The sequence below is a fragment of the Neoarthrinium moseri genome (assembly GCF_022829205.1).
Source record: "Neoarthrinium moseri strain CBS 164.80 chromosome Unknown scaffold68_Wmoseri_CBS_16480, whole genome shotgun sequence".
Lineage (NCBI taxonomy): Eukaryota > Fungi > Ascomycota > Sordariomycetes > Amphisphaeriales > Apiosporaceae > Neoarthrinium > Neoarthrinium moseri.
In genome coordinates this window covers 1-25,118 of record NW_026055182.1, presented here as the reverse complement: position 1 = coordinate 25,118, position 25,118 = coordinate 1, and the positions used below count along the sequence as shown (strand labels likewise).

Here is a 25,118-nt window from a genome sequence, read left to right as displayed (position 1 = left end):
GGGTGTCTATCTGGACCAACTTCGGCGTATGGAGCCGTATGTTGCAGCTGCTCTATGCTTGTGGTGAGTCGCAACACTGTCGTGCTGTACAAGGTTTGCCACTTGAATATTTCGTCGGGCTCAACCGGCCACGAATACCCTGAGGGCACCATGAAGGAGCCACCACGTGCTAGAACCCAACCCCATTTGTGTGCAGACTGCGATGGCAATCCACAATTGCGATTTGAAATGGCATCAAAGATCAGGAACCTGGTTCCACTTTCGGAACTGGCTTGTCCAGGTCCTCCATTTGGTCATGGGAAGTATGGTCGAAGCCGGCACGACATTCCGCCACCAACAGATGCCTCGGGCGTTCTGGGACGATTCTGGATGACATGAGGACGTGAAGGGGTCCCACACCACAGTGGCAGTATCTAATTAATCAGTGATAGCCCGCCGTGGGGGCATTACCAAGACCCAGGTTGCGTCTAATTTGAGCAGGTAGGGCAATTTATTTGAACTTTGGGTTCCTGGTTTGCAGTTTACAACGTCCAATAGCGAGTGGGCGAGTGTACGACCCCGACGTCCGGCACTACCGCGACCCAGGAATCTGCACCAGCTGGGGCCAAAACTTTGCTGTCAGTTCATTATGGAGCGCACTGTACTGCCGAAATTCAAGCTTTCAGGTCAATCCATTGGTTCAACTGACTAAGCGGAGTGCAATAGAACTGACGTGGCGTGCACCTGCGATACTGGTTCTCACTCAGTATCGAAACGACTGGCACTGGGGTAGAGTATTAGAGGGTCCAGAAACCCAAGGCGGGAAGCAGCGCCGGCTCACCAAGCTTGTGTGGGGAGCGGAACCTGTCAACTTGGGGGTCTGTGGAGTAACCCTGCAATCTGGGGACTCTCTGGGGGGTAGAGGCGATTCATCTCCAAATTCCATCCCACCTCTATGCGGTGAAACGACGATCTCGACACCCGCAGGCAGGTTGAGCAACCGCAGATTCCAGGCACAGCGCTTCGTAGACGAGGGTCATGCATGGACGAACCGACATCCGGCCTCATGGTCCCATGTGATGTGACCCTTCCAAATTTCTCAGACTCGGGGAACCGATCCACCTGTTAAGGTGATACTCGGCAGATGCCCTCCGTTCTGAGTTCTGAACCCCTGCAAAAAGCCTCCAATAACCAGGCGTCCTGCCATCCTGCCCCTTTCCTACTTGGGGAACTACATTCTATTAGACCAATGCGCTCGATCATTTTTCCACCCGCTCCGCCGGCGCGAAGTGACATCGGTGCCCCGTGGGCTGCCGTGTGTGGCTGCTGCAATACCGGAGGCTCTTCGTGTACACTATACCTTTCCCGAATGCCTCATTGGTTCCCCAGCAGCACACCTGTTTCTCCAAGACGCGGAGAACGCCTTCCAGGGCGAGTGACGCCAATGGCTTGCAGCATGTCACCCAGTCGTATTGGGGACACTCGCGGCGCTGAGGAGTCTGGCCGGGCCGCCACCCGGACGTGGTTTCTCCAAATTGGGGTTCCGGAAAGACTGTCATGGTCATGAGTTCTCAATCATGGTGCCTTGCGTGGATCCGGGATGGGTGGCTGGGCAGCGACTGAGGGATGAGCGAGGGCAAGGGGATCGACCACTTGGGAGAAGCGGAAATCTATATAACAACACCTCCAGAGTTCAACAAGAGGTCTCCTTTCTTCAGCCACTCCTCGCCTCTTTCCAGTCCAATCTCTTCCTCGCAAATCCATAGGCAGACGACCGACTTCCGAAATGCACGTTCACTCGAAGATTGCTGCCGCCTCGGCGCTCATTGCCGCAGTCAGCGCCCAGCAGGCTTGCACTCTCACGACCGAGACGCACCCTTCTCTGTCCTGGTCCCAGTGCGCGGCTGGCGGCTCTTGTACAACAAAGGCAGGATCCGTCACCGTTGACGCTAACTGGCGATGGACTCACGATGTAAAGAGCAGCACCAACTGCTACTCCGGCAATGAATGGGACGCTACTCTGTGCCCTGATGGCGAGACATGTGCTAAGAACTGCTGTGTCGACGGTGCTGACTACAGTGGCACCTACGGTGTAACCACCAGTGGCAATGCCTTGTCGCTCAAGTTTGTCACGGATGGCCCATACAGCAAGAACATTGGCAGTCGTCTTTACTTGATGGCCTCCGACACCAAATACCAGACCTTTACTCTCCTTGGCAACGAGTTTACATTTGATGTTGATGCTTCAAAGCTTGGGTGAGTTTTTCAACCCATTTTCCCACGAGGCGGCAGCTGACTTTACGATTAAGATGCGGACTGAACGGTGCAGTCTACTTCGTCTCCATGGCTGAGGACGGTGGCTTGAGCGAGTTCCCTACCAACAAGGCTGGTGCCAAGTACGGCACTGGATATTGTGACTCCCAATGCCCTAGCGATGTTAAGTTCATCAACGGAAAGGTTAGTCGACCGCAGCCTGTTATACTATGCCGGCTGTTACTGACACTACAATAGGCCAATTCCGAGGGCTGGGAGCCAGCTTCGAACGATGCCAATGCCGGAACCGGTGGTCTCGGCGCCTGCTGCTCGGAGATGGATATCTGGGAGGCCAACAGCATCTCTACAGCATACACCCCCCACCCTTGCACCGACATCGGCTACCACTCCTGCGAGGGTGATGCTTGCGGCGGCACATACTCTTCTGATCGCTATGCTGGTGACTGTGACCCTGATGGCTGCGACTTCAACAGCTACCGCCAGGGCAACAAGACTTTTTACGGGCCCGGCTCTGGCTTCACCATTGACAGCTCCAAGAAGGTTACCATTGTAACACAGTTTCTCCAGGAAGGCGGTGAGCTCTCCGAGATCAAGCGGTTCTATGTCCAGAACGGCAAGGTCGTGCCGAACTCTGAGAGCACCATTGCTGGGGTTTCTGGTAACTCCATCACCGCAGACTACTGTTCCGCCCAGAAGACTGCCTTTGGCGACACCAACGACTTCGCCACCAAGGGCGGCCTGGCTCAGATGGGCAAGGCTTTGGCTGAGCCTATGGTTCTGGTCATGTCTCTGTGGGATGACGTAAGTTGTCTTACCGCCTACCGGGAGTCTGTGGGAAACTAACATTGATCCTCATAGCACGCTGCCAACATGCTCTGGCTCGACTCGACCTACCCTGTCGACTCCACCGCTCCTGGTGCCGCTCGAGGAAGCTGCCCTACCACGTCAGGCGTCCCCGCCGATGTTGAAGCCAACCAGGGCTCATCCACGGTGGTCTACTCTAACATTAAGTTTGGTCCTATCGGCTCTACTTTCAGCAGGTAAGTAAGGGGTGTTCATAGTCTCACGTCTCAGGGGATGGTGATCTGAATCCTGCAGCACATGAAATCCTAACACCTGACCGTGCTAGCTCCGGTTCAGGTAATGGCGGTTCGCCGACAACTACAACAACTGCCCCGAGCACCACCACGACCAGTGGAACCGGCGCCGGCGCCGCAAAATATGCTCAGTGTGGTGGCATCGGCTGGACAGGGGCAACTACATGCGTCAGCGGCGCGACTTGCACCAAGGTCAACGACTACTACTCCCAGTGTCTGTAGACTCACCAGGGGTTGGAAACGTTGAAAGAAAATGTTGGGTATGATATACAGGGTTCTAGATATCTAGACTCTAGGCATCAGAAGTTAAATTGGTAGATGGCGATGCCAATAAAGCGGGGACGGTGGTAGAACTGTACATATCAAGACAGATCTTGTTTCTCTTCACGGTATATAGTTTATGGCATTGTTTTCTTATCTTCTCAAGAGAAACTTCCAGCTAATGTGACAACTCTGTGGGAGATTCTAATGTGGTCTCGGCAACCGCGAAACCCATTATTCCTGAGAAATGACGAAATGCCATTGAGTTCTGCAACTGTCTGTGGCTGACCCCTAACGTCGGGCTCTGAAGGTTGGTGCGAGTTGTGAAATGCAGCGTTATGGTCTTTTGGAGTGCCACCTGGATCAGGGTGCGCGAGATGTGGCTTACGGTTTCCAATACACACTATCTGCCGTCAAGATCTCATACTCTCTGGCTCATCCCAAGACCATTGGCTTCTCTACATACTCTATTGTGACAAGATCACCCTCGACAGATGACTCTGTGTACAATGTCTGCGTATCATTCCAATAAACCGCTGTCATCTGGTTCAGCGTTGCATTGTCCGCTGACACAGGAGGATAACAGGTTCCGTCGGCATTATAGCAGGCTTTAGCCCCAAGGAATGTTGCGTTATGCCAGTCAGGAAACACGTACCGCGGGCCGTTGACATAAGTGCCCGCTTCCATAATCCACTCAGCTGAACTTCCCAGTGCTGGCCAAGTAGGGCCACGCCATGTCGTCGGCGCAGCCTGGCTGTGCGAGAATGTCTGGCTGGTGTTGAGGTTCGTCATGGCAATGGACCCGGACATCCCGTTGTCTGCAGTGGTGATAATTACCTGGAGGTGGTCGCCAACAGATAGAGAGAGTTCGGTGGAGTTCAGATCAATTGGGTCCAGTGGTACCCTAGTATAGCGTTAACCTGAGAGCCCGTTTTCAAGCACAGGAGTCAAAGAACTCACCACTCGTAGAAGCCTTTATACTCCGTGGAACCGTTGTTCCGGATAGACATGACCACCCCGGCTTGCCACAACCCCGAGAGCGCTGCTGGAGAGGATTTGAAGCCCCCTAGACCGATCCAGAAGGCAGCCGTGTATTCATCAGATTGCTGATGCGGCCTCGCCGGGATATCGAGCTGTGGCATGACAAGCGTGGCCTCCACGCGATCAAACCCCCCGGCCGTGCCGTTGAATCGCTCCGCCATCCGTACCGGTCCGGCCCAGGTTGTGTCGTAAAATATCTCTTCGGCGGCCAAACCGCCCGACCCGAAGGCGACCGCGCACAGAAATCCACTCAACTTCATGATCTTCAAATGGCTTCACAGTGAATGGCGAAGGGGAACTTTGTAGAGGTGAAGTCACTGACATCAAAGTGTTCTGAAATAATTCGTCAATGCATGTTCGTCAATACGAGGTTGGACAATCTCCGTGGTGGGCCAACCGAAAGCATAAGCCAATCAAGGCAGCTCCCCAAGCTCCATATTTACTTAGACTAAGTAGATCACCGTTGTCGAACCGTGCATTGTACGAGTTCGACGTAGAAGCTTTTCAGGTCCGGCACCTAAAGCGCACCGGAATTTCGCTGTGCACATGGGATAGATAGATAGTTATATAATCGTGAAAGAGCTGCTACGCATTGCTATTTCTATGATGCAGCGGCGGTTTACTAAACTATACTGAGGCCATTGACTAGCGCATCTTGCTAACAAACAGTATCGTTGAGTGGCACACGTCCTGCCCTGAACAGGGGTTTTGGTGTCAAATTAGGCGGCGTCGGCTCAAGGCGACGTAAGAAGAGGTAATGCTTTTGTAGATATTTTAACCGGCTTTAGTAGTCCGACAGCTAATCCTGTGGGGGTTTCTGCATGCAAAATGCATGTCATGCGATGCGCTAAGGGAACATATGAGCCAGTCTGTGGCTTGCCAAGGACTTAAATCTGCAGGTGATAGATGCCTTCACATATGGGGAGATACGAGAGAACTACGAAGTAACTAGGTTCCTTTTTTATCGCATCAGTACGTGTTCATGATAGTAGGATCAACACGAAACAGGCAGCTGCCTGAAGGGCCCATTTATGATTATGCATTGCTCGTCATTGCTAGCGGAAAAGTCTCATTATATATCCGCTCCAAGCTCACCATCCAACGATCATCGAATCATGCCACGTCACACAAGTCTCAATGACACTCATGGCATCTGACTAGATCTTGATCTCTTTGGCATCGGGCGCGCGCTCTGCCTGTTGAATTTCAGGTTCCTGCTTCTCAATGTCATCATGGTTCATAGCGGTCGGGGCGGTAGTAGCATGGTGTGCGTCCGGAACACCAAGTAGGTTTCCACCTTTCTCAACATGATTCGCACCGCCGAAAAGCACGTCAATCTCTTCGATCGGCACTTGCTTCGTCTCTGGCAGGAAGAAGAAGACAAAGGCGGCAAGACAGACGTTGACAGCCATAAAGAAGAAGAGACATTTCAGTCCCGTATTCGCAAGGAATGCGGGAAAGAACTGCTGGAAGATAGTGTTGGCCACATTCTGCATCTGGGAGCACATTCCCACAGCCTGAGCACGGACGTTGACGGAAAACACCTCGGCAGTCCAGATCCACACAGTAGCTCCCCATGATGGCTTGTAGAAGAAGGTGAAGACGAAGAGCAGGAAAACGATGGCAATTCCCACCGAGTTAGACTTGACACCGTTGATAGTTGGTGTGGTTTGGCCGACGACTGGCACGAGCATCATGGCCAATGCCATTCCACAAGCACCAACCATCAGCAGCCATCTTCGACCATATCTGTCAGCAGTCCAGGCAGCGTTCAAGGTGAAGAGGATGCCGCAGGTGGCATTCAGAGCATTGATGAGATCGATGGTGCTCTTTTCCTTCCAAACTTGCTTGTAGATCGCGCTCGAGTAACTAGAGAACGGTTAGTTAGTTATATTTCAAGAGATAGTCAATCATCGTGTTCTATGCGACTCACCTGTTCAATGTGCCCTGGCCAGTAAGCTGCTGGCCGACATTGATTGCGAAAGCGAGGTAAAGACGTTTGCGAATAGAAGGATCCTTGAACAAAGCCCAATATGAGGCACCGACGGCTTCTTTCTCAAACTCGATAGCTTCGCGAATGGCAAGGAGCTCATCCTCAACTTCTTGCTCAGTGTGGCGGATTTTCCGGAGAGCAGCTCTGGCGTTGTCAATATTGTTGTGGCGTTTTACCCACCAACGGGGTGACTCAGGCAGGAATGGGAGGAGCACTAGCACAATGATCGGGACCAGCATCTGGAATATGACGACCATTCGCCAGTCCCAGTCTCCCAGCCTGGTTTTGTATATGCCAGTGGCATAGGCAATCCAATAGGCAATGAAAGACCCAACAGAATAGTTTAGTTGCCAGAAGGTCATGACTGTACCACGGATCTCGGCCGGCGCCATCTCATTGATGTATACAGGGCCAGCGGTCAAAGCGATACCCTGTCCCAGACCAATTAGGACACGGCCGCCGATGAAGCAGCCGATATTGTGGTAAGGAGCGAATGTCTGCATGAATGTCGCGATGATAGTCACGAAACAACCGATGCCCATACCGGTTCGACGACCGAAGCGGTCAGCCTAAAAGAGTCAACATGTTGGGCCTTCCAACTGAATACGTTGGCGTACAATAGGACCACCGAAGAACCAACCAGCAACGATTGCACCAATAGTGTAAGCCGTGTTGACGAGACCAATTAGATATGTATCGGCCTTCGAGTCCAAGCCGAACCATTTCAGCCAATTGTCCGAGTTCTGCGCAGCGTTGAACACCGAGGCGTCATAGCCGTAGAGCACCATACACATGGCCGCCACCATGCAGATGTACCTATTCGGGCGCTATTAGTTCGCATGCTGTTATGCTCCAGCATTGAGCGGGAACCTACCAGTTATAGATTCTCTCTTTGGTCGGCATATTGGTCCGACTGGCAAGCCGAAGCTTGTCTCTGCTGATGTCTGAGAGAAAAGAAGTTCAGCAAAGGAGCCTATCGCCACCTTCAGAGGAAAGACTGATGGACTACGGTTGCGTAGTTGAAAGAAGCAGAGAAGAAGAGGGAAAAGGGAGTGTGAAGGGTCAAGGAGCACATGCAGAATATAAATGTCCCTGTCAGAGACCCCGGCGATTGGATCCCAGGAATACGGAACTATGATAGACCCTGTCTGGGGTTATCGGCATGGGTTCAGCTGTCCAACCACAAGATTGGATAACTCAATTCCATCAGGTGATTGTACGGAGTTAGCATCTAGACCTACCACACCCTGCTCGACTCGCTTGCTGGGAAGGCTTGCTGAGGCAAATGCTCCAGCCCCGGCGCCAACCCTCAGTTGCTGTCTGCTGTTTCTCCACGATTCTTCTGCGCGAAGACCAGTCTGAATGGGGACCCCACAATCCCCAACCCCCAATACCGATGGTGGACTCCTCACGTCCTCCACAATTGCGGGCCGGTTGTGTCGTCGAGATGGGCTTTCTAGGTCCGGACCAGGTCCTTCGAATTAAAAAGTCGTTGGAGCCAATCTCGGACGGCCTCCCCTTAGCCAAACCCCAGCGCATGGAGTCCAAAAGGTGGATAAGAACGCCCACCCCCAGGTTTACTGGCTGGAAGCCAAGCTTCCCCAGATTCCACCAATAGAAATTCTGCCGTGCGCGAGCTAACTCGGATACGGATCCGGGCTTGGCGACTAGTCGGCTCGCTTTACCACTTCCCCCAGAATCCCCGAGAGGGCGTTCACTTGACATGAAGTCGTGAATGATGGATGATTAGGCAGCTGTCACAATAGTGGAGTTAGCACCCAAGTATTCTGGGGTTCCTGACGGCAAGCAACCCGAGTACCAGGTCAGCGGTTCGGTGGTGAAACGATCCTTCCAATCAAAGCCTAAATAGTGTTTGTACCATTCTCCTATCGCGGAGGAAGCACACCTACAGAGCAGATAATAAGCCTGCTATAATAGCGTTCGCCCTCACGGGCCGAGTCTGAAGCTCGTTGAATCCTAAGCGTCTGATTGCTGACTGGCTGGTGGTGCTTAGTTTCCCTTAGCATCTCACTCACAGGTCCCCTGGAGTCTCATTGTCTCAAGCCATTTCCACTAGTTTGTATGCAGGCGCGGGGACTACGAGTCGCAATTGCACGCTTCCTTCTTTGCTTTTGTCCTCTGAGTACCTTGCGCGAGCCTCCAACGACGGTTCTATCAAAGCTGATACTTGGTCAACAATCATTGTTCCATACATGACTGCACTATGGATCATATCAGTTCCATTAGCATCCGTAGGCTTCACTTTGAGATATAGAGTCCATTTATCGGCATGGAGCACTTGGGTCAATACTTTAATGCATGCCTTTTTATATGACAGTCGGTACAATCTGTCCCAGGAGCTAAGATATGCATGGCTAGTGCGGCTCTCCCCCATCTTCCCTGAAGTTGAGTGCCAAGGAGCCTTATTTTCCAGCAATAGCAAGCAGTACCGCCAGCCTGGATGGTCACAATGCGGGTCTAGACCCGTAGCCTGTATAGCAAGCTTGGCGGAGGCGGACATCCATAGATTTGCTGATGATCACCTCATCGCACAGCTTCATTAGGAGCCACCACTTGTACGCTACAAAAAGATACAAAGTCTATCAAATCAAAGTAGAATACCTACCAGCGTTCTATTCGTCGCTCTGTCGTCTGATCACAACCTGGCCAGAGCATCGCGTCCAAGGTAACCCTGGAGTATGGCCCTTCTTTTTCACCATCATTCTTCGTGTCCTGTTCGCAATCTTACACTCTTGATAACAAACAGCAAATTCTTGTTGTGTTTAAGATACAGAGAGATCTCTGAGAATGGCGTAGCATCCTGTCGATTTACCGGCTGGCTTAGATGTATTCAATGCCTACTGGAATCATAGAAACCTCGAGACATATCACCGAGGAATCGATTTGAAGAGAGTAGGCTGGCGCGCATGCAAACGTCAGACTTGTGGCAAGCCGTTGGTAGAAAAAGATAATCACGTAGTGAGCTGATTCAGTTGAAGATTCATTTACCTTGCGAAAACGTGAGGGAGCTAGCGCATTAATAACGAATATGGCAGATGCTTTACACCATACAAGCGATCATATGGGTGTATTGATTCATGAATTACTTCACCGTCAATCTTCTGACTAGGGTGTTAAAATTATATATAAGTGAAATGCAACTCATCTCTACTTTTCATAAAATGAGTGCCGGCTTCCCGGGAATTAGTGCCGTTAGACGGAGCCTAGAGCAGGCCACTTATCCAAAAGGCGTCATCAGTTCGTTGATATTTAGTACAAGATATGTCTCAAGTTCTATGCAAGGTCATATGTGAAAGAGGTGCCATCCAGCAATGCGTTGGAATCTTGGCCAATATTTGATCAAGGCGCCGCCGAAGTGTCAAACTACACGCTATCGCAGAGATCTGTAAGCCGTGCAAGCTTAACGCTGGAGAGCATGGGTCATGCAGTGCATAAATAATGCAAATTAGTCGTATTATAAAACCTAAAATTCCAGAGTCGCAAAGCTCACCAGGACCCGAAACATATCGCGAAGTTTAGGGAAGTTTGGGTTGAGTTCCAAATGCGTATGCAGCTGGCGCCCTTGTGCCTTGCTTGAAATGTCTCTATATGATCGAGACATTGATCGCTTGTGATTGAATGACTTCGACCCTCCTATTAAGAGACCGCCTATTTCTAGAACGAATTGGTATCCATTTCCGCAAGCCCTAGCACACCTTCCACATTTTGCTTCCAAGCACCGAGTAGCAAAATATTTGCAGCTTGAGAGCCGAACCCCGCTCTCTTGGCAAAGTTGGATGATAAAGAAACTCGTCCCATGTTTGTATCCACGCCCTTGACCTCTCGCAAGCAAGCATTTGTCCAAACATGGAATGCACTTCGCTGTTGCCCTTATCGTGTACAAGTGTGGTTCGAAGTAAACACGACTGACAAATTAGCCAAGTGCCACACTGGGTTCTAGAGACAGCATTGATGTGCTTTTCTATGTATGAATTGTTATCATGACACTCATAAAGTTCAATAGACCATAAGAGTAGGTGGTAGTATTTGGCACATGCATCGGCCATGATAATGGCAATGGTTTCATTAAGTCGTGCCTGGCGGAAACATTATATTGTCCTGACAACATCATTCCATTTCCATTAATATGTCAACGGTTTCCCAATTCATGCATCATGACAATGAAACGCTCCACCGCCGTGGTACTCTCCCAATTATATTAGTGACGGCGCGACTAAATGGCTTGTTTTACTCAGTTCTTCCTGTTGCTGTCAGTTGTAGCATCTATGGCTACAGTCGATGCCGCTGCTTGTAAATGTTACCCTAGCGACACATGTTGGCCTTCAAGTGCTGATTTCAACACTTTGAACGAAACTGTTGGAGGTCGCTTGATCGAGACTTTACCAATAGGATCACCGTGTCATGATCCCAACTATAACGCAAAGGATTGCATAGATCTACAGCAACAGTGGCGTAGCGAATTGCTGCAGTAAGCCTGTACCATATAGCCAACCGTTGTCTGCGATACTGACAATATTTCCAGTCTGTCTTCTTCGTCATCGGTGATGCAACCGTTCTTTGCCAACAATAGCTGTGACCCATTTCAACCAAGGCAAATCCCATGCCAATTGGGAAACTACGTACGCTACGCAGTCAACGCCTCTTCCGTGGAAGATGTCCAAGCTGCAGTCAACTTTGCCAGAGAGAAAAATATTCGTTTCGTGATCCGGAATACAGGCCACGACTATTTGGGAAGATCCACCGGTGCTGGTTCTCTTTCCGTGTGGACCCACTATCTGAAAGGTATCGAAGTTGTAGACTTCAGCTCTGTGGGCTATTCTGGGAAGGCAATGAAGTTTGGTGCAGGCATCCAAGGATTTGAAGCCATGGAAGTTGGCAAGGCACATGGACTTATTGTAGTCGGTGGTGAATGTCCTACAGTTGGCCTTGCTGGAGGCTATACGCAGGGAGGTGGTCATTCCGCGCTTAGCACCAGCTTCGGTCTAGCAGCGGACAATGCACTCTCCTGGGAAATAGTCTTGTCGAACGGGTCATTTGTAACGGCTAGCCGAAAAGAGAATGAAGACCTATTCTGGGCACTCAGCGGCGGCGGCGCCAGCACTTGTAAGTTTTATGCATCACCCAATTCTTTTTATGCCTTTCTCCATCTTTCACTTCAGAGCTATTTCTTCTGCACATTACTAACGCAGTGTCTCAGACGGCGTCGTGACTTCTCTAACAGTCAAAGCGCATGCTGACTCCAAAGTGGGTGGCGCATTTTTGATCTTCCTCGCAGATAAGAATGACCCGGAAACCTTCTACAACGCTATTAGAGTTTTCCATGACATGTTGCCTAGACTTGTGGATGCCGGAACTATGGTTGTCTACACATTTACGAAATCTTACTTCATTATGTCACCAGTGACAGCCTACAACAAATCGAAAGCTCAAGTACAGGGCATAGTAGGTCCTTTCATACGAGAGGTCAAGGCCCTAGGTCTGTTGCATTACAACTTCTTCACCGAATCAGACAGCTATTACGACCACTACAATACTTTCTTCGGACCCCTTCCTTACGGATTGATCAAGATAGGGGGCTCACAGTACGCGGGGAGGCTGATTCCTCGTAGCGTTATCACTGATATCACTTTGACGAACACATCGAGGGAGATCGTTGAACAGAATGTTGTTTGGGTAGGGGTTGCAACGAACGTCGGCCCCCACGGTAGCAACACGACAAGTTCTGTCAACCCAGCTTGGCGTGATGCACTGGTACACGCAGTGGTGACCGTGCCATTTAACTTTACGGCTGCCTGGCAGCACAATGTTGCATTGCAAGATAAACTCACCAACAATATTATGCCGTTGTTGGAAGCTATCACCCCAGGCAGCGGGTCATACGTGAACGAGGGGGATTTCCGCCAGCCATACTTCCAAGAGGTCTTTTGGGGTTCGAATTACGAGAAACTTCTAGGTATAAAAAAATAGGTACGACGCTGAGGAGTTATTCTATGCTACTGTAGGTGTAGGAAGTGAGTCATGGGAAATCATGGAAGATGGAAGAATGTGCCATCCGTCATGATCTCACAACTACAAGGGAGTGAGTGAGCAAGGCTACCATTGAGACGCAAACTATTTCAAAGATTTGTTGTCAGATTTAGCTAGAAGTGGAATGGGTGCTTACGAGAAATAATTTACTAGATCTCGTCGATGTCCAATCAGTTCAGTCTAAAAGTGCGGCTGGCCAGTGCAGTTCGGTACGTGTACCCGATGGTAATATTTTTAGCCTAACTCGGCTGCAAATTTCGAGGCACGCACGTTATGCTCGCAGGATTATATAGATGAAATACGCCACATCACTTGCAAGGCAACTGTTGATGGACCGAGTCTTTTCTTAGATATAAGACGGGTTATTGCATGGCCGCAACGGAGCCAAAGTAAACTTTTTTGTTAATATAAATATAAATGATACCACGACACCATAGCCTCCGAAAACCAAGATACCGGAGCCAGTGGAAACTCAAGATACTTGTGAAACCGCATTTCAACAGCCGCAAAAGATATTCACAACCCCCCTAGCCGCAAACATGAAAGTCACTGGAGCAGCCATTTTGCTCGCAGTCGCTGGGGCGCAAGCCTGGGAATTCGACTACTGGTGCCCTTCCGCTACTGCACACTCCATTCACTATAGTGGGGCTAACAACAGGGGATGCACCAAGTTCTCTGTTCCATGTGCCAAAACAGACGATGTAAGTCCATACTATGGCCTATGTATCATCACCACCAAGACTTGACCGCCCGTGTGGGAGGGTTGAGATCCGATCAAGGCAGAAAAATAATCATCAAACCAAGCGTACAATTCAGAGGCTGATGCATTGCAGATTAATTGGAACACGAACCTTGCCGACGTCGGATGCAAGCTGAGGATTTATAGCGATGCTGGCTGCTCCAATCAGGTTACGTCATACGGCTTCAGTGACCATTATGGTGATATCGGAGCAGCTGCGAAGTCATGGAGTGTGACAGGCTGCTAGATGCAGTTCGCATTCGCACACTGGGTGGTTTGGTATTTAGTAATCGCTCTTGAGTTCGGGGCGAGTTGGACACATAAGCTTGTATGTTCAGGAGTGCCTCTCGCCTCCCTCAGCTGTCAGACAAACTTCCTAGGTACATAGCACCAATGAAACAGGGGCTCTTATCGATACGAAGACAGTAACCGAAGCACCGTGGGCCATTTCGAGTCTAGTGAGCTGGACCTGGAGAGCGGGCGGAAAGCCACTGCGACGAAAGTTTCTTGTTGGTAAGCCAGTTATGCTCAGTCAATTCGGACGAGCGTAGCAATCGGTGTTCCTGTCACTTGAGTGGCTTAACATGTGAAATTTACGAGATATGGCGATTACCATCGTTCAGCTTACTTTCGGAGAATTATGATGTAGTAACGTGACTTTTCGTTAGAGTTCCGACCGGCTTTTGCCAAGCTCTGGTGCGCTGTGGATCTGCGGTCTTGATTGGCGCTGGTGAGGCCTCCTGGTGTGATGAGGTCTTTTTGTAATGACTATTCACTAGACTTCACATGCCTCATCACATCTCGAGGTCTAGAAAATGAGTATCCTTGGGACACAATTTGACCAGACATCCATTCACCATGAGACCGAGACAGATGACCGTCTCGGTGAGGTAGAGGCTCTTCTGGGCACGCAAAGCCCAGACAGCCTCGAAGACGACGACGAGCCGTGCGTTTACAAGACTATACACCGGTACTTAACTCACACGCCTCGTTTCCAACATAATTGATTGACTCTTCTGTTAGAATACGGAGACTTATAATATCGACGCTTGGTATGGGCCGTTGATGCAATACAGCAAGGAATGCATTGCTAATACTAGTCTAGACGATCCCTACACTCTCAATGAGCTTAGAGGACCAAGACTCAATGTCGTCATAGTACGACCACTCGTCAACCGCTTATATGATGCGGATGATCCATCTATTGGTAAGGATATATGGCCTTACTAAGTCACATATTCTTGGCTAAACATGCCCTGAAGTCTACTGCCTCTTGGCAAACCGAATACAGTTCTTGCGAGAACAATCGAATGCCGCTCACCACACAGTCAATACGGCCCGTGCTTCGTTGTGTGAGTTGGTTGCGGCACGTATCTTGCGGCGCTTCAATGAGGACCATGCTGGTCCCATTGGCCTCTTGCTCTTGACTCACATTCTAGTCAATGGCTTCGACCCGTTTCAAGGTGCGCCTGCCGAGATTGAAGAAGAATATCGGCATCCTCAATGGCCGATACAGAGACGCGATGGCCACGAGCGCAAGCTTACGGCACTCGAGCTAGCCATCATTTCGGAGAGCAAAGTATTCATCAGCTCCTTTGCCTGCCAGAGGGTTATCAATGCCGTGTACGGAGGTGAAATTGTCTACACCGCGATATCCTTCATCGATATTCTCCCTGATCATTACAAGTACCGGCCTATAGCACTCTATGATCCTCGACAAGCACCCTTGCTCCCTCACACGCGACTCTCGGTTCCAAGGGTTCGTAGCGTCATGGAGCTTACTCAGTTTATTGTAGTGGTTATCCTCTACGTACTGACAATGTCAGCTCGCAGCAGCCCAAAAATATCAATTTACGAATGTGTGTTCATAATTTATACTACCGGCTGGATAGTCAATGAGTTTGCTGCTGTCATTGAACATGGGTGGCAAGTATATACCCAAACCTTGTGGTCGTTTCTTGATGTTACTTTTATCCTCATCTTCTGCGCTTACGCAGTTGGTCGAAACTATGATGTATCGGCGGCGAGGGTTGCGGATGGGTACGGACTTCATATTCTGTGTACCGCGGCTCCGGTTCTACTTACGCGGGCAGCTTTCGCTCTTCTGCCAGACAACCTCGTCTTCATTTCGATCCACGCCATGATGAAGGACTTTACCCTCGTGACATTTTTGGCTCTATGGTGCTTCACGGGGTTCTTGCTCGCTTTAATGTGGCTCAACAGCAGTATTGACCCTGAACTATCACCAGGTTGGATAACAATCTGCAAATGGCTGTTGTGGATTTGGTTCGGATTGGACGGAACAGGATTCAGTCGCTCAGGCGAATTTCATCCCATCCTGGGTCCTGCTCTCATGACGGCTTTCGCCTTCTTAGGCAATACGCTATTTCTCACCATCCTCGTCGCCCTTCTCACCAATACTTTCTCTCACATCATCGCTGACGCTGCTGCCGAGGTTCAGTTCCGCCGTGCAGTGTTGACTTTCGCCGGTGTCAAGAGTGATTCAATATTCGCCTACACACCGCCATTCAATATCTTAGCTCTACTCACCCTGCTTCCCCTGAAGCCGTTTATTACACCACGGCTCTTTCACACGATCAACGTTTTCTGTATCCGGGTTGTGAACTTCCCAGTGCTATTGCTTATCAATTACATCGAGCGGCGTGGCTTGCTCAAGCCACCGAGACGGAGCAGAAATACATTGCTGCAATGGAAGTTCAGCGGCTTCTCTCCACATGGCGATATTCAATCTGTGTTCGAAGCCACCCCGCCAACATCAATGGAAGCAGAACTGGAGGAGATGGATGCAATTAGTGACCTGGGCTACGCTGAAAGTGAGCTGATATCACCGCGGTCAATGTCTGGTCGCAGAGGGCCTCGAGGACGTACTAGGGGAAGAAGATCGGGATTTCCGACCAGTATCATGTTCCCCTTGTCAAATGCACCTACACGAGAACGAGAAAGCCATGATGTCGATTAGGTCATACCTCCCAATCCCTCGACGACCTTCTAGAAGCATTTTGGAAGAATTAACATAATTTTGTCGACGCTGATAGAGCAAACTATTTAAAAATTCTTGTCGAACTCTGCCTGATGGGGTATTGTGAGGTTCGGCTTCAACTGCTTCCTTGGGGGCCATGCCATGCGCCATTCCCTCCCCCCCGCCTGCTCTTCGTTGAGGCTGTGGTGATATTGACGAATAGCCATTGGTGGCTTGGACAGCTCTACCGCTCGGAGTACTCGAGAATGCTCACCAAACAAAATTGCCAAGCAAACCTCATCGCGGCTTCTTCTCACCTCGTGCTAGGTGGCAGAGCATCTTGAACGAGCCCGCATGGCCTTCCGTGAAGTCAGTTCTATTGAGTTCGGCGATCGAGGCAGCATAATTCATGGTGCGACATCAGAATCGCACATCCTGCTGGCGCCAGAGCCTGACGGTGCAGTGATTGGCAGGAATACATCTAGTGCATCCACACCAGCCCTACCTGCATCCTCCCGGAATTACATGACATTGAGATCATGGATTCATTCTCCATTTGTCTTGATTCCGAACAAATTTTTTTTTTTGGCGACATAATGGCGACAATGTTCCCTGACGGGCACGACCATGGCGCTTGTGACTATTCTCACCTTCCCCTTGGTAGTGTTTGGTATCTGGGTAGCCATGGCTGCCCTGAGATCATCATGGTGGACTCAGTGGGAAGATGCACTCGAATGGTGCGAAAACGTAAGCACCTCCAATGTATAGTATTGTCTGTTGAATCTCACGTGCGGTAGCATGATTGGAACTACCCAGGCTGCGACTCTCTGAGAGACAGACAACTGCCACTACCCAGTGGCCCATCACCGTTCAAACGGGTAAGACACATTGCGAGATTGAACTCCAACAGCGCTCACCTACGCGGATTTGGTACTGCACTTGTTCGAGTTGGGGATTGGTTATCCTCTGTATCGGCGGTCTCTGCGTGTGTACTCTTCAACTTGCTCTTTTGTGGATAAGTCGTCATCATCCTCCGCGAGCTGCCGCTGATGTTCACAATGGCGCTGACTGCATGGCTCATGCAAGCGGAACCGAACCGCAAACTGATAACAGAGCCCATCAAGATAGGGCCTCACCGCTTGACCTCTGATTATTCCAGGGGACTTCAAGGTACTCCGGCTTTGGAGAGGGCGACTATACTAGAGGTGGATTCTGAGACCCCGGAAGAATGGACGACTGTGACGCACCCGAGACTTCATGGAAACTTTTCGGAGACTCGCACCCAATACCGGCAGAATGAGAATGATTTGGTTCAGATTCTCCATCAGGAGCAAAGAATGGGGTTGTTGCATCAACCCCCCACAGGACAGGGTTCTTCTCGCCAGGAGCTTCCGGCGACTCGCCAACGACAAGACGACGTTTTCTCATCATCCGTCGCTTCCTCATCATACGCCGCCTCATCACGATCACGATCACGAAAGAAAGTCTCAGCAGCCTTCACAACTGGCAGGGCAACCAGAAGGGGCCAAGGCGACTATCGCCGGATCTGCGTAAGTGTGGCAACCATGGCGTAATCCGAGCTCTGAACTAATGTGTGAACAGCCCGATTGCCCCGGTTCGAACAATTCTTGGCGGTATGACGGCTACTGTGCGCTGTGTCACATGAGGCGCCCCAGTTGGGTAAAAAGCTTTCAAGAATATAATTAAATCAGGCATTACTATATGTATAAATAATATTGCTGTCGCAATTTCTCTTTAAATAACCGTACAATCCCATATAGTCAGACACAATGTGAACCTCACGACTGTAGTTCTTTTCCCTCTTTTTTCTTCTTTTTTTCCTTTGACTTCGCAGAGTTGTGCCATGATAAGCTGAAACCGGCATTGGTGTCCAGCTCCGAGCTGCCCTCCCTTCTTACATTTTGATGTCTCCTGTGCTTGAAAGGACGTTGGCAACAGTGACTTCAGTTATAGGCTCTGTGTGGAGCGCAGGAGAGAGTACTCAATGTTGGTGCAGGCTCGCAATGAAATCAGAAGCGTGGAGGCTATGGTGAAGTAATTTGTACCGCACCGCACCGGAGCAGCATACTTCCATCGTCAACCCAAGACTGATATGATTGGTGTGGCGATGATACGCAGTCACGAAAGCGGATGAACTTGAGTTTTTCTTTCTTGGCAAAAGTCACGGTAGAGCGCCGAAGGCCCATGAATACAGGTTTATGCACTGAGCTGTCCTTGTTGCCATCCGACGCCCTCTACCTTCTTGCGTGGGTTCGAACTCAAGGTTGCCGAACGCCTCTATACCATATTCCAAGTCCGTTGCGTGTCTCTTCGACCTCTTATCACACATGCCGGCCGTCAAAGTGCCTGTAAACCAAGCAGGCGATGATTCCTCTCTGCTCTTCTTTCTCGTGCCTTCAATCCCTATACAGAGTCCCAACCGTTCTCCCTCTTGTACCATCTCAGAGTATCCATGCCCGTCTGGACCCTCATGCCTATTCTAGCATCTAGCACATAAGCCTCCCACTTGGCGACCTTATCAAGCCAAGCTTGACACTCATCCGTCTTCTTGCGGCGCCAATCTTCTATCTCCTTCTTCTCGCCGTCCGCTGACTTTTCGTCGTCGACCGTCTGCCTCATCTCGGGTTTCTGCACCTCCACCCAAGCGAGCACGGCCAGCTCGTAGGTTGCGGCTGGCTGGGCGTAATCGTCTTTCGTCGCACCCTTGAATGCAAGCCTGTTGCTATGTCAGTACCATAAGCTCTACTCATATTGGCGATCTGCAGAAGAAAATCGGAGTACTCACTTATCGATAGCTAACACCTCCTCGCATAGAGCTGTGGCCTCCTCAAGCCGACCCAGAGCCCGATAAACAGCGGCCAAACAAACATCTCTCACAGCACTCTCATCCTTCTCGGCTTTTATACGTGTCTGAGCTTCATCCGATGCGGTGAGTCGGTCCCAAGTGAGCATGGCAGCAGAATGCTCGAGCTCGTGAGGCTGCATCTTCTTGATGCCGTTCCATAGATACACCATCTCTTGGACTGGGCTTACACCAACAGCGTCGGCGAAATCAATCTTGAGGTCTTTGGCGCGTTCCTCCCACTTCTGCACCTTGCGTTGCACGAACTGTTCGAAGGGTAACGGCCGCGACATGAAGCGCTTCTTCCCCGCGACAGTTGGAGCTTTGCGGAGAAGTTCCTCCGCCTTCTTCTTGTGGAGCTGAATCTGAGTATCGTCCTTTTTCTCGGCGTGGAAGGCAGTTCGATAAAGTTCAAGCTCAGCACATCCTGCCAGAAAGTAGTACAGAGCATGGCTCCAGTCATTGAGTTCGATGCAGCGAAGGAAGTTGTCGCGCATAGCGCTGTAGTCCCCAACGTACATGGTATCGAGTGAAAGCTCAAAGTTATTCAAGGCAGTCACCTGACGCATTTTGGAGTCGGTGTTCTTCTGGAGAAGGGCAATAGCACCCGGGATGTCGCGGCTATTCGACAAGCCTCTAGCTTCCTCAAGGCGCCAGAGGCGCGATTCTGGGTAAAGCTTAATCATGGTAGCCAGGAGCTCCTGACATCTTTGTCTGGGGTAGCCCACTATGGCGCCATTCTCGGCGTCTTCTTCCGAAGGTAGGATATCGGCAAATCCAAGTAGCCCGTTGTAGTAGGCGAAGAGTACGAGGCCAGCTACTGCTCCGTTGATGTTGTTGAACCGAGTGCTTTGCCATAGCATCTTGACACCACGCTCCCGATCGCCCCTGAACCCGATAATGGACAGGAGGCGGGAGAATGCGGGAGGGACCATGGATATCATCAACAGAAGAATACCAAAGCACATGTTTGCACCACTATGAACGAAGACGTCAACGGGATTTGTAAAAACGTCCGAATCAGGTCCGAGATCTCTCTGGCTTTGTGAAGTCGAAGATGTTGGAGTGTCTCCCTTAGCACCGGCCTGTTTCAAGTCCCCGTTTCCATTGATGGACAGGCCCTGAAGCTTCTTCTCTGCCTCATCGCTCTCCTTGACCAGGTGTCCTTCGTATTGCGCCGGAGTTTCTGTTCCCGACAGGGTTTCGGGCGCCTCGACGAACTCAAGATCGGCGTCTTCGCCATTGCTCTGCTCTTTGGCATTCGCTGCAATATCCGGCATGGGCGGAAGCTCATCCTTGGTTGCACTCAGCTGAATCCCCTTCTGCTTTAGGTAAGCAGCCTCGGACTCCATGAGGCCGTCCAGTGTGATATAAGCCTTCCTCAGCTTCATGAATCCTTTGATGGCCTCGGTCAAGCTCTCATGAAGTACGGCCACCATGGCTCCCATCAATTGGGCTTCGGCATGGATGAGAGCGTACTCACTACCCGGTGGGTAGATGCGACTCTCGGAGTCTTTCTGGGCTTTCTTCTGCTCGTTCCAGGCGACGGTCTCGCATTCATTCAACCTATTGCTGGCCTCGGTCATGATCTCCTTCTCGAAACCCAGGACGCTGCGCATGAACGTCGTGATGCCAAGGCCCAACGAGTGAAATGCCGAGGACCCCTTCCGCAAGTCCTCCTCGGCGCCATCAATGTCATCGTTCATGATCTTGGAGGCACTCGTCATGGCATCTTCGATATTGGCCATTTCGGCCGCCCGTAGGTCTGTCTGAGACCCGGCCGGGCTTGGAGAGGTGCTCGTCTTCGGGGTCGACCCCCGAAGCCAACCGCTGAGCCTGCTCATTGTAGCGTCTTTGCCACAACCAAAACCAGACCCGAGCTTGTGAACGCAGGTATCTGCAGCAGGACCAAAGATGAAAAGTTTCTTCCCTTGCTGATGAGAATTACAATCAATGCCTGAAATTCAGGGCTGATGCCGGCGTTAGTGCAGGTGTGGGTGGTGGGGCCAAGGGTCCTCCTCGTTCCAAGTGCCCGGTAACTCCGTGCTTACAGGTCGAGTGCGACGGGGACTAGGCGAGGATGGCGAGTTACTGAGGATCGTCCTCGCTACAAAGGTGTTGTGCCGGGGTGCCTGCAAGTGAAATATAGGAATGTAGTGTATCGTAGACCCGAATGTAGAAAACCTGCAGGCAAATGAATCGCTATAAGGCCCCTCCAAGAGGTAGTTCCAACGTAGGATGACGTCGGGAATTTCTCACGGTGAGGCAGAACAACCGGGACAAAAGCCCCGCGATGGCGGTTACGGATTGCAGCGGAGCCGCGCCGTGTCATCGAGTCAAGGGGCGGGTCTATGTGTCTGATTCAGGAATCACGGGAAAATGAGTGAGAGCTCATTGAGTTTCCTATCCTCGCAGCGCTCGCGCTCTTCCCCTGTGAAAAGCAAAATGGGGAGAACGATAGATGGCGCAGATAGGTAAAGGGCTGCCAGTGTATGTACGGCTGCACGGTACATTTAAAGCTGGACAAAGAAATCTCATCCGGCCGACTGGACGAGCGAGCGAGCCAACTAACAGCCCCCTTGCACTGTTTCTCGCGCCGGCGGGGTGTGACGAACGAGAGGATGAAAGGCCACTGCTCTCTATGACTACGACCAGACTGATTGCGCCGGTGTAGCTGACAGGTGTAGCTGGTTGCCCGACTACCAGAAGGATCCATTGCACATGCAGGTGAGCGGCGTAACAATGTCTGGGGGCCGTGTGACGCCGTAACAGGCCCGGATATCTTAGCGCTGTAAATCATCGGCGGGGCACAAATGCGGCTCACGCCCGCCAAAGCCACCTGGGCATAGGTTCACCGACACCCTGCGGGCGGCTTGGCCCCAGCTTCCTCACGCGCCTGGATCTGCTGGGCCGCCGCTAACTAAGGCCTAGGGTGCCCTGGGGGCCCTGGGTGCCCTGGGTGCCCGCTGCGATTCCATTCCATTGCTTCTGGGAGCTTCGGCCACCGCCAGCTGTCTGTGTGTGTTCAGTGTGCAGCCTCACCGGACAACAGCCTCGTCATCCAAGTTCAATCTTCCGCTATCCTCGGTCAACCAACGCCATCTGCATCTGACGATACCGACGCCTTACGTCTTCACTCTGCGACTAGTCCCCCCCCCACGAACCCCATCCGCCCGTCAAAGAGACATCAGAAGCGAACGAGCAAGAACACCACACACCTGGATCACACACACACGTACACACACACACTCATACATCATTCGCCATGGCCGCCGACAAGCAACCCACAACGGCGGAGAAGCCCGAGCAGCCCCAGACCGCACAGAAGTCCGCCGCCGCGTTGGAGGAGGACGATGAGTTTGAGGACTTTCCAGTGGAGGGTACGTGTGCCTGCTTCCGTCCGCCTGAGCTTGGGCAATCACCTCCCCTCTCATACCCCAGGACTACCCTAACTCTCTCCCTCTGCCCCTCATGTGACCATCGCCTCCCTCGAGCTGCTCTCCCACCTGCGCCACGCGAGATCCGGCCCCCAGTCATTTGGCACCCACTGAGAGACACATAACACACGTAAACAGAAGCAAAAGACTAACGTGAGCCCCCAACCCTTGCAGACTGGCCCGCCTCCGAGACCGAGGCCGCCGCCCAGCAACAAGCCGCGGCCGGGGCTGCGAGCGCCGCGACCGAGGGCGAGGGCAAGGGGGACAACCACCTGTGGGAGAAGTCGTGGGACGACGACGACACGTCGGACGACTTCAGCGCGCAGCTGCGTGAGGAGCTGAAGAAGGTCGAGGCCGCCAAGAGGAGATAGGGTGGCCCCGCCGCGCCGATGTGAACGAAATGAACCCCATTTCTTCAACCCCGTCCCTTGTTTCGATGTTAACAGCGGTGCGGACCAGTTGGCTGCCGGGAAATGGGGTGATACGAAAGGGGATAGAGACGGCAGTGGTGGCGACTCCCACCCGGACAAGCCCGAGGTTCTGGTCCCTTAACGACTTTGGGATCGTGCTAGCTCTATGGCCGTGAACCGATCGATGTTTCGGCTGTTGATGATTGATGATAAGCCAAGGGTTTTGTTACGTTCGGCGGCATATGCGGGATCATAGACATCAACATAGACGGTCCTCAATCGCATCCATGCAAAGCCAGTCTCCCATCATAGAGAGTGATCTGCAACAGAGACGTTGAAACCTGGGACGTATACAGTGGCTATTTGATACTTTTTATTTTCGTCTGTCTGTTCTCCTTTCTATACTGCGATTAATCGTGCTACCCAATCTACGCAGGTGGTACTTGAGCACATTCATTGCCGCACCAATCAACGGGCCGACCCTAGCTGGTCACAAATTCATGACCCATGCATTCCAATGGTCCCCGAGGCTATGTTTCTTGCCGCTCCGGCCTTTACCCATACAATCGACTTCGGTGGCTTTCCCGCTCTTCTAAAGCTTGGTACTGCTCCCCTCAACGAGTCACTTGCTGCTGAGGGCAGTGACACCGGGCAGCTCCTTACCCTCCAAAAGCTCGAGAGATGCGCCACCACCGGTGGAGACGTGGCTGCACTTGTCCTCGGCGTCGTACTTGGCGGCCACGGTAGCGGTGTCACCACCGCCGATGATACCAATCTTGCCCTTGGCAACGGCGCCGGTGAAGGCGTCGAGGGTGGCCTTGGTTCCCTTGGCAAACTTCTCGAACTCAAAGACACCAGCTGGGCCGTTCCAGAGGATGGTCTCAGCACCATCGATGGCCTCCTGGTAGAGCTTGATGGACTCGGGACCGCAGTCCAGACCCATCCAGCCATCGGGAATGCCGTCCTTGTCAGAAGCCGAGCCAGTGTTGGCATCCTTGTCAAACTTGTCGGCGGTCACGTAGTCGACGGGCAGGGTCACCTTGACGTTGTTCTTCTTGGCCTTCTCCATGAGCTGGCCAACGGTCTTGGAGCCGGCCTCATCGAACAGGGAGTTGCCGATGCTGACGCCCTCGAGAGTCTTCTTGAAGGTGAAGGCCATGCCACCGCAGATGATGAGGGCATTGACCTTCTCCAGCAGGTTGTCGATGAGCTGGATCTTGTCGGAAACCTTGGCGCCACCGAGGATGGCAAGGAAAGGTCGCTTGGGGGACTCGAGGGCCTTGGCAAAGTAGTCGAGCTCCTTCTTCATCAAGAAGCCAGCAGCCTTCTGGGGCAGGTCGACACCAACCATGGATGAGTGGGCACGGTGGGCAGTGCCGAAAGCATCGTCTGGGCTTCTGTTTAGCACTAGGCGTACAGAGGCAAGAGGATCAGAGCATAAGCTCTAAGGGGGGTTGACTCACTGACGTAAACGTCGCCCAGCTTGGTCAGGCCCTTGCGGAACTCGTCGACCTTGGCCTTGTCGGCCTTGGTCTTGTTGCCGTCGGCGTCCTTGGCGGATCCCTCCTCCTCAATGTGGAAACGCAGGTTCTCCAGGAGGACGACCTGGCCGTTGTCGGCCTTGGAGACGATGCTCTCGACCTCGGGGCCAACGCAGTCGGGGGCGAACTCGACGCTCTTGCCCAGCAGCTTCTCGAGCTCGGGGATGACGGGCTTCAAGCTGTACTTGGCGTTGGGGGAGCCGTTGGGGCGGCCCAGATGGGACATGAGGACGACGGCCTTGGCGCCATTGTCGATGGCGTACTTGATGGTGGGCACGGCACCGGCAATACGCTGGTTGTTGGTGACCTTCTTGTCGGCGTCGAGGGGGACGTTGAAGTCGACCTGGGGTGGGATGACGTGTTAGCCATGGCCGGGAAAATGACATGTACATGTTATTTATGTATACGTCGAACGAACCACCAGCCCTTTCACCCCCAACGGGAGGGGGGGGGGG

At 51.8% G+C, this 25,118-nt stretch overlaps 9 protein-coding genes across 9 annotated transcripts; 5 read left to right on the top strand and 4 right to left on the bottom strand.

The window, feature by feature from the left end:
* Positions 1 to 1,765: 1,765 nt before the first annotated feature.
* JN550_011434 (uncharacterized protein) lies at positions 1,766 to 3,572 on the top strand (the record flags this gene model as incomplete). Its single annotated transcript, XM_049309798.1, has 5 exons — positions 1,766 to 2,235; positions 2,289 to 2,436; positions 2,491 to 3,054; positions 3,112 to 3,293; positions 3,383 to 3,572. The coding sequence occupies 5 exons, from the start codon at positions 1,766 to 1,768 to the stop codon at positions 3,570 to 3,572; spliced, it is 1,554 nt and encodes a 517-aa protein (XP_049166541.1).
* A 474-nt stretch (positions 3,573 to 4,046) lies between these two features.
* Positions 4,047 to 4,912, bottom strand: JN550_011433 (uncharacterized protein; the record flags this gene model as incomplete). The annotated part of the gene is made up of 2 exons (XM_049309797.1): positions 4,047 to 4,515; positions 4,572 to 4,912. 2 exons carry the CDS (start codon positions 4,910 to 4,912, stop codon positions 4,047 to 4,049), a joined length of 810 nt encoding a protein of 269 aa, XP_049166540.1.
* Positions 4,913 to 5,809: 897 nt separating this feature from the next.
* On the bottom strand, positions 5,810 to 7,548 carry JN550_011432 (uncharacterized protein; the record flags this gene model as incomplete). The annotated part of the gene is made up of 4 exons (XM_049309796.1): positions 5,810 to 6,521; positions 6,586 to 7,214; positions 7,263 to 7,461; positions 7,520 to 7,548. The coding sequence occupies 4 exons, from the start codon at positions 7,546 to 7,548 to the stop codon at positions 5,810 to 5,812; spliced, it is 1,569 nt and encodes a 522-aa protein (XP_049166539.1).
* Positions 7,549 to 10,931: 3,383 nt separating this feature from the next.
* Positions 10,932 to 12,633, top strand: JN550_011431 (uncharacterized protein; the record flags this gene model as incomplete). The annotated part of the gene is made up of 3 exons (XM_049309795.1): positions 10,932 to 11,134; positions 11,189 to 11,769; positions 11,864 to 12,633. 3 exons carry the CDS (start codon positions 10,932 to 10,934, stop codon positions 12,631 to 12,633), a joined length of 1,554 nt encoding a protein of 517 aa, XP_049166538.1.
* A 1,614-nt stretch (positions 12,634 to 14,247) lies between these two features.
* JN550_011430 (uncharacterized protein) lies at positions 14,248 to 16,412 on the top strand (the record flags this gene model as incomplete). Its single annotated transcript, XM_049309794.1, has 4 exons — positions 14,248 to 14,402; positions 14,456 to 14,484; positions 14,538 to 14,639; positions 14,695 to 16,412. 4 exons carry the CDS (start codon positions 14,248 to 14,250, stop codon positions 16,410 to 16,412), a joined length of 2,004 nt encoding a protein of 667 aa, XP_049166537.1.
* A 1,058-nt stretch (positions 16,413 to 17,470) lies between these two features.
* On the top strand, positions 17,471 to 18,078 carry JN550_011429 (uncharacterized protein; the record flags this gene model as incomplete). The annotated part of the gene is made up of 3 exons (XM_049309792.1): positions 17,471 to 17,722; positions 17,778 to 17,962; positions 18,015 to 18,078. 3 exons carry the CDS (start codon positions 17,471 to 17,473, stop codon positions 18,076 to 18,078), a joined length of 501 nt encoding a protein of 166 aa, XP_049166536.1.
* Positions 18,079 to 18,836: 758 nt separating this feature from the next.
* On the bottom strand, positions 18,837 to 21,119 carry JN550_011428 (uncharacterized protein; the record flags this gene model as incomplete). Its single annotated transcript, XM_049309791.1, has 2 exons — positions 18,837 to 19,149; positions 19,219 to 21,119. 2 exons carry the CDS (start codon positions 21,117 to 21,119, stop codon positions 18,837 to 18,839), a joined length of 2,214 nt encoding a protein of 737 aa, XP_049166535.1.
* Positions 21,120 to 22,540: 1,421 nt separating this feature from the next.
* On the top strand, positions 22,541 to 23,083 carry JN550_011427 (uncharacterized protein; the record flags this gene model as incomplete). Its single annotated transcript, XM_049309790.1, has 2 exons — positions 22,541 to 22,655; positions 22,887 to 23,083. 2 exons carry the CDS (start codon positions 22,541 to 22,543, stop codon positions 23,081 to 23,083), a joined length of 312 nt encoding a protein of 103 aa, XP_049166534.1.
* A 661-nt stretch (positions 23,084 to 23,744) lies between these two features.
* On the bottom strand, positions 23,745 to 25,118 carry JN550_011426 (uncharacterized protein; the record flags this gene model as incomplete). Its single annotated transcript, XM_049309789.1, has 2 exons — positions 23,745 to 24,511; positions 24,586 to 25,006. Coding segments are annotated over 2 exons (1,188 nt in total), but the record flags the coding sequence as incomplete, so codon positions are not given.